Source organism: Magallana gigas, chromosome 4 (genome assembly GCF_963853765.1).
Source record: "Magallana gigas chromosome 4, xbMagGiga1.1, whole genome shotgun sequence".
NCBI classification, from domain to species: Eukaryota; Metazoa; Mollusca; class Bivalvia; order Ostreida; family Ostreidae; genus Magallana; species Magallana gigas.
The window spans coordinates 30213944-30228114 of record NC_088856.1 but is presented as its reverse complement, the minus strand read 5'-3'; the positions used below and the strand labels follow the sequence as shown (position 1 = coordinate 30228114).

At 34.2% G+C, this 14171-nt stretch overlaps 1 protein-coding gene across 1 annotated transcript; it reads right to left on the bottom strand.

Annotated features, from left to right (window-relative positions):
• Positions 1-4696: 4696 nt before the first annotated feature.
• LOC136275046 (uncharacterized) lies at positions 4697-13257 on the bottom strand. Its single transcript, XM_066083309.1, has 2 exons — positions 8691-13257; positions 4697-4719 (listed from the first exon to the last, which is right to left on the bottom strand). Exons 1-2 carry the CDS (start codon positions 13255-13257, stop codon positions 4697-4699), a joined length of 4590 nt encoding a protein of 1529 aa, XP_065939381.1.
• Positions 13258-14171: the final 914 nt, after the last annotated feature.

Here is a 14171-nt window from a genome sequence, read left to right as displayed (position 1 = left end):
GATAGTGTTGTTCTATCTCATTTTATGTTAAGGAATATGCGTAAGCTATTTATAGTTGTCACGTGATAATGCACCAATGTGGCAGTTATGTACTACCCGATTTTATTGCACTGACATCTATTTTAAAGGTTAATATTAAGTTTTTGATCTTATTCAAAGTAATTATTTAATTTCACGATTTTGAATATAACAGTCAAAATAAGACGCTAAATTGCCCATATGCTTCCTTAACACCCCCGCGCGATTCCACATATCAAAACACGAATTTCTGTCCCCATTAAGGATCTAGAGGGCTGGCCCCTAAAATATTCAATCATTTGTATCTCAAAAATGATCAACAATTTTAGATTGGTGTAAGAACAAAAAAATGTTTGTATTCTTAAGACCTTTTGAAAGAAATCAAGAAAAAGGGGCTGGCCCTTTAAATTAGGGGCCAAGACACTCGTAAACTCTTTTACAAATAACTTAAAAATGATAAAGATTTTGTAATGCATTATAGAAGCAAAGTTGTTGATCGTACCAATATCTATTAGAAAAAAATATGGCCACGCCCATTTATTACGTAATTAGGGATCTTTATGAGCCAAAGTACTTAAACTTTGACGCAATATAACTAGAAAAGAAAAAATATTTTGTTAGACATCATAAAAGAGAAAATGTATGAATTTATGATTTAAATCGATTCCACATATCAAAACACGAATTTCTTTTCCCATTAAGGATCTAGAGGACTGGCCCCTAAAATATTCAATTATAAATATCTCAAAAATGATCAAGAATTTTTAATGATTGTAAGAACAAAAAATGTTTGTATTTCTAATACCTTTTCAAAGAAGTCAAGAAAAAGGGGCTGGCCCTTTAAAAATATGGGCCAAGGCACTCTTAAAATCTATAACAAATAATTTTAAAACAATAAAGATTTTGTAATGCATTATAGAAGCAAAGTTGTTGTTACTTTGTTACTTTATTAAGCATTTGAAAGGATATTGACAATCGTATACATTATCTGAATGGGAGAGGATGAGTGGAAATTCTGAAATTTTATTGATATTTTAATGGTATCGTTTAAAAAATTGAACGGAAGACCTCCTCGTTACTCGTAACGAGATCGTATCTAGTTATTATTATTATTATTATTTTTTTCCACAAATTTTGTGCACGAGATTTCTCGAAAACTATTCGACCGATTTCGACCATTTTTTCAGAGAAGATGAGTCTTGATGTAAACTTCATACGTTTTTGAGATTTTTCCTGTCGGCACTTCCGGTACCGATTTATCGGCCATTTTGTACATTTTTACGACCTATTTTGTGCAGAGCTGATCTCAGAAACTATCAGAGATATGACTATGAAATTTTCAGGATAGGTAGTCTATAGTCTGAAGTTGTGCACTATTATTTTGTTTTACGCCAGTGGCGCCATTTTTTGGAGCTCGCCTAGGCACGAAAATTGGGTACGAATTTTCATTCAAATTCTTCATACGCTTTCATCTGTATCTTTTTATCAGTTGATATTTTGTTAAGACATATATAACAAAAATAGTAGATAATTAAACGTTCTTTCCAACAAAATCAAGAAAAAGGGGCTGGCCCCTTAAATTAGGGGCCAAGACACTCGTAGACTCTATTGCAAATAACTTAAAAACGATCAAAATTTTGTAATGCAATATAGAAGCAAAGTTGTTGATTGTAGCAATATTTATCAGGTAAAATCATTTTCACACCCATTTATGACGTAATTAGGGATTTTAAGGGGCCAAAGTACTTAAACTTTGATGCAATATATCTAGAGAAGGAGACATATTTTGTTAGGCAATGTAGAAAAGAAAATGTTTGCATTGATGATTCTAATCAATTCCACTAATCAAAACTCCAAAGTCTGTCCCCATTAAGGATCTATAGGGCTGGCCCCTAAAATATTCAATCATTTGTATCTCAAAAATGAACAACAATTTTAGATGGGTGTAAGAACAAAAAATGTTAGTATTCGTGAGAACTTTCGATTGAACTCAAGAAAAAGGGGCTGGCCCCTTAAATTAGGGGCCAAGACACTCGTAAACTCTATTGCAAATAACTTAAAAACGATCAAAATTTTGTAATGCAATATAGAAGCAAAGTTGTTGATTGTAGCAATATTTATCAGGTAAAATCATTTTCACACCCATTTATGACGTAATTAGGGATTTTAAGGGGCCAAAGTACTTAAACTTTGATGCAATATATCCAGAGAAGGAGACATATTTTGTTAGGCAATGTAGAAAAGAAAATGTTTGCATTGATGATTCTAATCAATTCCACTAATCAAAACTCCAAAGTCTGTCCCCATTAAGGATCTATAGGGCTGGCCCCTAAAATATTCAATCATTTGTATCTCAAAAATGAACAACAATTTTAGATGGGTGTAAGAACAAAAAATGTTAGTATTCGTGAGAACTTTCGATTGAATTCAAGAAAAAGGGGCTGGCCCCTTAAATGAGGAGCCAGGACACTCGTAAACTATATTACAGATAACTTGAAAACAAGCAAGATTTCAAATATCTTTGGTACTTAGCCTTTTTTACAAAATTGATACCAGCGAGATTTTAGTCACTGTAAGTGATTGAGACACAAACTTTTATAAATGATAGACAATCGATTGAAGATATATTTAACGGGTTTTCTTTTGTCAACCGTCACTTCCGGTACTCACCAGAAGAGTTCAAACAATTCATTTTTTTCACAAGTTTAACTGATTATCTTTGGTGTTTCATCTGCTATGATTAACAGTAGTGTACACTAAACATATGTATAAAAAACCCTAGCTTTTATTTTCATAAACCTCTTTTGTTCGTCCGTTTTCGGTCTCGAGACAAAAAACCTAGATTCACCAAGATCGCAGATTTGGCAGAGAATATCGATATTTCATCGTATCATATGAAAACAAAATCGGACGGAAGACCTACTCGTTACTCGTAACGAGATCTAGTTATTAAGGTCTTCCGTTTCCAACGGAAGACCTTATTGTTTTCGTACTGTTTCTTATTATTATTTATTAAGGTCTTCCGTTTCCAACGGAAGACCTTATTGTTTTCGTACTGTTTCTTATTATTATTATTATTATTTTCCAAATTTTGTGCACGAGATTTCTCGAAATCTGTTCGACCGATCTCAACCATTTTTTCACAGATGTTTGGGCGTGATCTAGATTTCATACATTTTTCTTAATTTTTTCGTAGTCACTTCCGGTACCGAATTGTCGGCCATTTTGTAATTTTTAACGACCCATTTTGTGCAGCTATAAACTCGAAAACCATAAGAGATATGAATATGAAATTTTCAGGATAGGTAGACTATAGTTTGAAGTTGTGCAGCATGTAGTTGTTTAATGCCTGTTGCGCCATTTCTTGGAGCTCGCCTGGGCACGAAAATTGGGTACGAATTTTCTTTCAAAATTTTCACACGTTTTGATTTATATCTTTTTATCAGTTGATATTTTGTTAAAACATATATAACAAGAGTGGTAGACAATCAAAAGTTCTTTCCAACGAAATCAGGAAAAAGGGGCTGGCCCCTTTATTTAGGGGCCAAGGCACTCGTAAACTCTATTACAAATAACTTAAAAACGATTTAGATTTTGTAATGCATTATAGAAGCAAAGTTGTTGATCGTACCAATATCCATTAGAAAAAATCATTGCCACGTTCATTTATTACGCAATTAGGGATTTTTAGGGGCCAAAGTACTTAAACGTTGACGCAATATAAATAGAGAAGTAGACATATTTTGTTAAACATCATAGAAAAGAAAATGTTTGAATTAGTGATTGAAATCGATTCCACTTATCAAAACACGAATTTCTGTCCCCATTAGGGATCTAGAGGCCTGGCCCCTAAAATATTCAATCATTTGTATCTAAAAAATGATCAACAATTTTAGATGGGTGTAAGAACAAAAAATGTTAGTATTCCTAAGACCTTTTCAAAGAAATCAAGAAAAAGGGGCTGGCCCCTTAAATTAGGGACCAAGGCACTCGTAAGGTCTATTACAAATAACTTAAAAACGATAAAGATTTTGTAATGCATTATAGAAGTAAAGTTGTTGATCGTACCAATATCTATCAGGTTTAAATTATTGCCACGCCCATTTATTACGTAATTAGGGATTTTTAGGGGCCAAAGTACTTAATCTTTGACGCAATATAAATAGAGAAGTAGACATATTTTGTTAGACATCATAGAAGAGAAAATGTTTTCATTAAAGATTTTAATCGATTCCACTTATCAAAACACAAATGTCTGTCCCCATTAGGGATCTAGAGGGCTGGCCCCTAAAATATTCAATTATTTGTATCTCAAAAATGAACAACAATTTTAGATGGGTGTAAGAACTTAAAATATTAGTATTCTTAAGACCTTTTCAAAGAAATCAAGAAACAGGGGCTGGCCCCTTCAATAAGGGGCCAAGACACTCGTAAAATCTATTACAAATAACTTTAAAACGATAAAGATTTTGTAATGCATTATAGAAGCAAAGTTGTTGATCGTAACAATATCTATCAGAAAAAACCAATGACACGCCCATTTATTACGTAAATAGGGAATTTTAGGGGCCAAAGTACTTAAACTTTGACGCAATGTATCCACAAAAGTAGAAATATTTTGTTAAACATCATAGAAGAGAAAATGTTTTTATTAAAAATTTAAATCAATCTGTCCCCATTAGGGATCTAGAGGACTGGCCTCTAAAATATTCAATCATTTGTATCTCAAAAATGAACAACAATTTTAGATGGGTGTAAGAACAAAAAATGTTAGTATTCTGTAGACCTTTCCAAAGAAATCAAGAGGGACTGGCCCCTTCAATTAGGGGCCAAGACACTCGTAAGGTCTAATACAAATAACTTTAAAACGATAAAGATTTTGTAATGCATTATAGACGCAAAGTTATTGATCGTAACATATCTATCAGAAAAAATCAATGCCACGCTAATTTATGACGTAATTAGGGATTTTTAAGCGCGAAAGTACTTAAACTTCGACGCAATATATCTAGAGAAGTAGACATATTTGTTAAGCATTGTAAAAGAAAAAATGTTTGCATTGATGATTCTAATTCATTCCATTAATCAAAGCCAAATGTCTGTCTCTATTATGGATCAAGAGGGCTGGCCCCTAAAATATTCAATAATTTGTATCTCAAAAATGATTAACAATTTTAGATAGGTGTAAGAACAAAACATGTTAGGATTTGTGGGACCTCTTGAATGAACTCAAGAAAAAGGGTCTGGCCCCTTGAATTAGGGGCCAAGACACTCGTAAAGTCTTTTACATAAACGATTAAAAACTATCAAGATTTTGTAATGCATTACAGAAGCAAAGTTGTTGATCGTAACAATATCAATTTGCAAAATGCATTGCCAAACCCATTGATGACGTTATTAGAGATTTTAGGGGACTAAAATCTTAAATCATTAATGTGCTGTATGTGAAAAAACAAAACACTTTGTTAAGCATTTTAAAGGATATTGATTGTCGTATGCATTGTAAGAACAAAAAATGTTAGTATTCGTGGGACCTTTTGAATGAACTCAAGAAAAAGGGGCTTGCCCCTTGACTTAAGGGCTAAGAGATTCGTCAAGTCTCTTACACATACCTTAAAAACGATCAAGATTTTGTAATGAAGTATAGAAGCAAAGGTGTTGATCGTAACAATATCAGTTTGTAAAACTCATTGATACACCCATTGATGACGTTATTTAAATTTAAGGTGACTGAAATCTTAAGAGTTTAATGTACTGTGTTTTAAAAAAGCAAAACACTTTGTTAAGCATTTGAATGGATATTGACAATCGTATGCATTATCTGAAAGAAAGGGGTTGAGTGTAAATTCTGAAATTTCATTGATATTTTAATGGTATCGTTGAAGAATGATTTCCAACAATACCAAGAAAACGTGGCTGGCCAAAACAGGGGCCGAAACACTCGAAAAGTCTATTACAAATAACTAAAAATGATCAAGTTGATTCACTGATAATTTAAGTAGAATTGATCAAGAGAAAAGAGCAGTTGTCTAATGTTCGAGAAATAATAACTTTTATTTTTACTGAGGACTTCCGCTTGTCAATTTGCTGTCCAAAAGAAAAAAAATGACTCCACAAGATCTCAATTACGGTGACGACTTCAACAACCACACTTTGTTGGATGGTATTCCTGTCTTTACATTATTTTGTTTGATTCGTCGTAACTTCCGGTCGTAACCGAAAGCACTTCAACATTTTTTTCTTATTTTATTCATTTTACATTGAATTAATATATCAGTATAAAACCTTACAAAAGTTATCTATACAATGTTTTATTTTACATGGAATGAATATATCGGTATAAAACCTATCTAAACAATGTTAAATAACCAAACATATTCTACTTCCGGTGATATACATCAAATATATTAGCTTTCCTTTTTACAAATTTGATATCCGCAAGATTTTAGTCACTATAAGTGATTGAGACACGAATCTTTTATGAGTAATAGACATTTGATTTAAAATGTGTTATAAAACCTTACACAATTTATCTATACAGTGTTTTATTTTACATGGAATGAATACATCGGTATAAAACCTACCTAAACAATGTTAAATAACCAAACAGATTCTACTTCCGGTGATATACATCAAATATCTTAGCTTTCCTTTTCACAAATTTGATATACTTAAGATTTTAGTCATTGTAAGTGATTGAGACACGAAACTTTTATGAGTAATAGACATTTGATTTCAAATATGTTAACCGTCACTTCTGGTTTTCATCGGAAAGGTTCAATAATTTATGTTTTAACCAATTTAATATATCTTATAAGGTGTTTCATGAAGTAATTACAATTTTTTCCACAAAATTTGTGCACACGATTTCTTCAAAAATAATCAACTGATTTATTCCATTATTTTCACAGTAGATGGGACTTGATGTAAACTTAAATAATTTTTGATACTTTCCCTGTCGATACTCCCAGTACCGATTTTCGGCCATTTCATACACTTTTAAGACCTATTTTGTTGATCTAAAAAAACTATCAAAGATATAACTATGAACTTTTTAGGATAGGTTGACTATAGTTTGAAGTTTTGTCCTATCTAGTTGTTTAGTGCCAGTGGCGCCATTTTTTGAAGCTCGCCTAGGCACGGAAATTGGTTACGAATTCTCATTGAAAAATGTCATACGTTTTGATCTGTATCTTTTTATCAGTTGATATTTTGTTAAAACAAATATTACAAAATTGGTAGAGTATTATAAGTTCTTTGCTCCGAAAACAAGAACAAGAGGCTGGTCTCTTAAATGAGGGTCCAAAATCCTCTTAAAGTTGTTTACAAATAAATGTAAAAAATGATCAATATTTTGCAATGAATTATTAAAGCAAAATTGTTAATCGTAACAATATCTAAACTAAAATGTGAATTTTTGTTTAGGATAAATATTTCATTATATGAGATATTTTTAAAATGGTTCCATGTTCTCTGTTCCAAATTCGAACAATCCCAATATCTCGCGAATAAAAATATTTAAAAAAACTTCTTTGACGCTGTCCTATTTATATTGCTAGTTTCATGTGATCCATTTTATAATTTCATATATATGATAATTTGATTTAAACTTGTTCAAAATAAATCAGTTCCATATTTTTAGGATGTTGTTAACAAGTACAAAAGCAAAGTTGGTCATTATTTCTATATCTATCCAAATTTATATATCACATGTAATTCTCATAAGTTAATGTTGTTAAAGGCCAAAATTGTTTATCTTTGATCCGTAAAATTTCAGTGGGAGGTATTGTTTGTCATACTTTCTAGAACAAGACATTGTTGTATCGATACCCACAATCAGAACACTAATATCTTACATCATTTAGAAATTATTGGGCTCTGTCCTTAAATATACTATTTTAAATATCTAAAAGCAAACAATAACTTGTATTATTTTACGTTATCGCGCATATATCTAGATATTATATTGTAATAAAAATGATTAAGTTTTATAAACAACAAACTCGGAGGAATATTTTTTTGGTCCAATAGCATCAGCTAATATAAAATGGTCACGATGTATGACATTTTTATCTATAGTTTCATAAAGTCTACCGTGTTTTCTGTTTGTATGTAAACAGACTGCACAGCTTGTGGATGTGCCTTGAAAGAGAAATATTTTTTTGAAATATTATTACATCTAACAGTATACAAAAATTAGCCATCCTAGTATTTCATTTTATTTTAAACTGAGCATAGGGAAATGAAAAAAAATAAAACTGAAGCAAGAATATGGACCAACAATTGACTAATTTACAATTGATTGGTCGATACTGATGTAATACCTTGCAAGTACACCTTGGTAGCATCATGATAACTGAAGTAAACAGGAACTTTCACAACTTTGACAGACATGCCTTCAGTAACATAAATGTGATCTAGGATAGTCCCTCCTTCAGTTGTGGAAAAATCAACTTTTTGTTCAAAACCTTTTGACTGTAGATAACTTGTAATAGGTCCTTTCGATCTCGCATCTTCGTTGAAATCTCCAATAACAACACACTGAAATCCACGTTCTTGGTAAACAATTATAATAGTATGCAGGGCATCTAGAAAAAAACCAACGTTTATGTTGCCTGGTCGGTATATCACTATTATGACGATGTTCTGTTTGCAAAGCTCTAACGCCATACCCTCAATATTCCTTAGGGGAAGTTCATGAACTTTGATATTTTCCTCTTTCCTTTGAAACACACCTACTCCCCCGCCTCTGGCTAGGGTTAATTTACGAAACGTGTTTGATGAATCATCATAACACATTCCTCTTGAAATGCTGTGAAAGTTGAAGCCCGGAATTTCAAATTCTGACAAGTCTTCCTGGTTCTTGAGCCACGTCTCCGTTAAACATATCAGATCTGAGTTCGTAAGTCTGTTGTCGGATTTAATGTCCTGTATATGTGCTCTTACACTTTGTACATTAAGTAGAAGGATCGTTTTGCATTCTTCAGTCTGTATTTGTTCAATTTCACCAACTCCGCTTGGGACGAATTTTTGCATGATGCTCAATGATGTTTTAACATCTGGATCAGCGTAAATTTTCTTTTTAAGCTTATCTTCATCTGCGGTCTCTATGTATAACCCCTCTTTTGAAGTCACTCTACTAATGGCTACATATGCTTGACCAGCAGCAAAAGTACGATCCAAATTGACCACAACTTTATCTGTTGTCATTCCTTGCACTTTGTGTGCTGTGCATGCCCATGACAGCTTTAGTGGAAATTGGTGTCGAACTACGTTTTTGGTATTCTTTTCCTTGATTTCTTCCTGTATTCTTTTAATCACGATTTGATTTCCGTGTTGGGTCATTGTTCCATGAAGTTTACCGATTTCTTTACTGTCAAATATTACTCCAACTCCTTGAATGTTTTTTCTCTGGTGATCTCTTCCAAACTCAAAGTGCGATATATAACCCATTGCACCATTTACAAGTCCATCTTCGACACTCACATTTCTTGTTAGCATAACTCTTGCATTCACAGCTAGAAGCAGTGAAGATGACAGACCATCCGTTTTGGTTGTGATCAATGGTTTTTCGCGTAATTTTAACCTTCCTGTTGTCTTGTCTTTTTGGTAATCCTCTGCATCTATTTCTATAAAATTTGCACAGCATGTCTGCAACTTTTCGAGATTAAAATCGTTTACCTCGTCGTTTGTAGAATAAACGTGCAACGCATCGTCTGGGCTTTCCCTGATGCAATCTCGCAGTACTGTCAAAGCTTCGTTCGATATCTGCTCATCAATTGTTCTTACACGCAAATAATTCAAAATGGCAGCAAATTCAACGTCCTCCCTTTGACGCATTATTTCATCCAGCTCAATGATTTTGAAGAAGTCTAACCAGTAGTCAACAGGGTATGTGTCATTTACCTTATACAATCTCTCGTCTTTTCGTTGCTTTACAGGGGGAAGCTGGTAAAAATCACCTACAGCAATGACCGTAATACCACCAAATGGTTGCTTGCATTTTTTAATCTGGACAAGTCGTTCATGTATGTAATACATCAGACGTTTAAAGACCATGGATACTTCATCTATGATCAAAATTTGTACATTTTCTAATTTGGACCTCATTGCATTCAAAGTTTGTTCCTTTAAGGGTTCATATGGAATGGGCAGAGCTCTAGACAACGAGAAAACGTGGTGAATTGTGTTTCCTCCAATGTTAAAGGCAGCCGTTCCTGTGAAAGCAGTAAGAAGAATTGATATGGCGTTGGGTATGGGCAATGTCTTTCCAAGAAGTCTTGAGGCTTCATAATGAATCGCTTTAATCAAGTGACTTTTCCCTGTTCCAGCTCCGCCCGTTATAAAAATATGCAATGGTTCTGGATTTTCTTGTGATATTTTCTTCAGACACCATTCGCGCATTGAATAAAACACCTCTTTCTGCTTATCATTTAAGCTTTGCAGTAAAGGAAGCATCTCTTGTCTTGAATTCGAAGCCTCCCTGATGTGATATATAACATCTGAAGAATCTTCTCTTTCAACTTCTTCAGTTACTTCCTTTAGTTGGGTGTCTTCCGAGTCCAATATTGATTTCTGAATTAAACACTCTTCACGCTTCATTTCAGTTTCGGGACAAAGACTTGCCCATGCATCTTCAGGCTCACCAATCATTTCAAATATTTCTGCAGCATTTTCAATTGCTTCCTCGTCTTTTGAAAACTGATTTCGATGCTCATTGACAACATCCTTCACTGCTTGCAAATCAGTATCTACTCTGACAAACCCATTGCTATAGAATGACTCATATAGATCAAAACCTGGTGGTTTTAGTTGCCTTTGATTAATATAAGGCAAAAACAGCTGAAGAATTGATTGAAAATACTTTTCTGGTGCATTTTCGGCATTGAACCGTGGGTATCTTATGACAGCTGGTTTACCTCTTGTTCTTTTCTGGATATAGCCTTTTCCATTTCGCAATTCATATACTCCTTCCTTTTCACCCTGTGGAACTTGAGATTTTGCAAGTACTCTGAATTCAGAGCAGAACTCTGCAAGACACATCTGATTAAAATAGTCAGTCTGTGGACGATTTTCATATCTTTCTACAATATTCGTCATCCAAATGTCTTCCTCATCTTCATCGCCATCACATTCGTCCGATTGTGGTTTTCGTTTTCTTTTCAGCTGTGAAAGCGGTTTGCTTAAGCGTGTTGGATTTTCCCCAACAGGAATAAACACTACTTTCCTTGAGCACTCTTTCATTTTTAAATTGCATACTCTGTACACAGCCTCTTGTGCACTGACTTCTCGGTGGTTTAAATAAGCTGATCCTATTTTCTTCATAGTTTGCTTTGCACTCAGATTTCCTTCAGTTGCCTCAATTTTCGTTTGTTTTAATAACATGCCCATTTCTCGTTCTGCTTTTGAGATGTACGAAATAATGTACACAATACAACTGTATGGGTCAAGAACATACTGAATGTCCATGTTGGCATCCCAGCATTTGAGGAGACATTCGTTGTATTGATTTGTCCACATTTCCTTTGGGTCTCTTTTTAAAATAGTTGTTGTTCTTGATGTAAGTAGTCTATGCGCTTTCTCATAATCCTCTTGCGACAAAGATATATCTGCAAAAATCTCTTCAGTTGTTTGAGTTTCGCTATTGTCATCAAGAACTTTATTCCACACTTTAAGTAAAGTATCTTTAGCTTGTGACGTGTTCATCTGCATATTGGTGTTAAGACTCTCTGCATCTTCTTCACATTGTTCAGCGATAAAAGTTCTCTCTGATGGCGGTCTTGGAAAGTTGAACCTGCACTCTGTTCCCTTTTTTCGGCATGATTTAGAATGATTTTTGCTATGTTGTTGAACACTTAACACAGCCTGTCTTAGATCTTGTTCATCATCTTCGGATGGAAGGGAACATGACACATACTTGTCAATGAAGTCACAAACACGTGAATCTGAATCTTCCCCAAATTTTGGCGCGTCTTCAACCCAGTATAAGCAATGCATATGTGGGGAACCCCTTTGTTGGAATTCAACTCTTATAAAGTAGTCAACAACATTTCCTATGGGATTGGCCGGTGACAGAATGACTTCTTTTTGGAATACATGAAATCTGTGTTCAAACATTCTGGCAACAGTGACCGGATTTCTTCTAAGAATTTCACTCTTTTCAGACCAGTCTAAATCAGAAGGATTTCGATTGTCATGCTCATGATGTAAAATGCAACCCACTATTTCATTCCATCTGAATTCAGCAGCCGAAAAAGAACAAAACCATGTTGGTATTCCTAACTGTCGCAGCATTGCAAAAAGATCTTTCTGTGTTGTAGACCAATACGCAGGTGTTCCTCTTATTGGCTGCATGAATCGCAAGGCTTCGTCATTTTTGATTAGTTTCGAGAGGATGTTTGGATCTTGTAGCATGTCTGATGTCACCAATTTTCCATCGTTACTTTTTGTCAAGGACTTTCGAATTGATATCTGTGTTTTCTCTATCACCTGCTTTAATTCTGACATAAATTGTGCAAAAAAAATGTAATTCGTGTCCTTTGCGAATCTATTGTCTGTATTCATAAGTCGGTTGTTGAAATATCTAGATAGTGTTATCCTTTCATCCCTATCTTCATTCCATGAGAATCTGCCAGATGGAAATAAATGTGGAAATGACTTTGCTTCATTTCCTTCTTCTTGTAACATCCTAACAGGGTTTTGTCCTTCGCCTGGTGCAATATTAAAGACATCGTCAAAGTAATGATCAAGGACTTCTTGCGCTATGTCGACAGGCTGTAAGCATGTATCAGTTGCGACTTCCTGGTTGTGATTTATCTCTATTTCTAGCCTTTCCTGATTGCTCTCATTATTATCAATAGTATCGCTCATCAAACAGTGATCGTCATTCTCAGTCCATTTACTGTTAATGGAAACGTCTTGGTACCATTTATTGTTTTCTTTCAAAAATTCAAGAGCAGCTTTAATGTGTCGTGGATTTACGAACTGGTATTCGAAATAGCCTTTGTAGGATAGTTTGCGTTTGAGTTTCACCCTCAGTAACAGATTGTCATCATTGTTCAGTGGTAAACTGGTTGTTTTCTTTATGTTTGACGGAACGCACACTACAGGTCCGTGCACATTTCTTTGACCACCTTGTGGAAGAGACATGACTTTCATAAAAGGGATGTGTAAAGCAATGAGGTGTTGCTCTAAGGAATTCAAATCGTTGAGCTCTGGTGGAATTTCCTCAAGTGACATTTTATTAATTGCAGCTTCTTGTGGTATTTTCCCACATTTCATGTGTACATCCACGAACTTGGTTTTCAAACAGCAAACGATGACAACAACAACATGTGTACTCTGGTCCTTGTTTGATCATGTTTCTAAAGAAATTCACTACCTCGCCTTCACCTTTCAACTTTTCCCTCCGTTATTGTCTTTTCTTTGAAACTTTATCTTTTTTTAGTCTTTTAGCCTCTGAACTCAGGTGATAACTCGCTTTGCTTGCAACTTTAACTTTTTCTCTGTGGTCTTCATTTAATTTGTATTTATCTGTACTTCTTTTTTTCACATTTTGTCTATGCATCTCATCCGCTTTGTACTTTTCTGAACTTCGTCTTTTAACTTTTTCTCTGTGCATGTCATCTAATTTGTACTTTTGTGTACTCATACGTTTCACTTTCTCTTTGTGTGTAATATCAGCTCTATACTTATTTTTGCTTCTGCTCTTCACGTCCTGCCTGTGCAACTCATTTGTCTGGTACTTTGCAATACTTTTTTGCTTCATGGTCACTCTATGCTCAGGGTCCAGTGCATATTTTTGCACACTCTTTTGTTTTAAATTTGTCCTGTAATGTTCGTCATTCAGATACCGCACTTTTTTCTTAGCAAGCAAATCTTCACTTTGCATTTTATTGAATATCTTGCGTTTTGCTCTCATTCTTTCTCGATTGCTTAACCTTTTGTTATATTCAACCTCAAAATTTGGTGCCAAAAGTTGGTGCTGCAAATTAGTTGACCTACTCGACACCATTGTCACAACATCATAATGATTCTGATCTTTATGGTGCAAATAAATAGACCCCGATTGACCAATATCTAAATCTTGATCGACCATTCGCCCAGAAAAAAGGACCCACCGATTGTCTGAATATGTATAGATATCCGTCTTC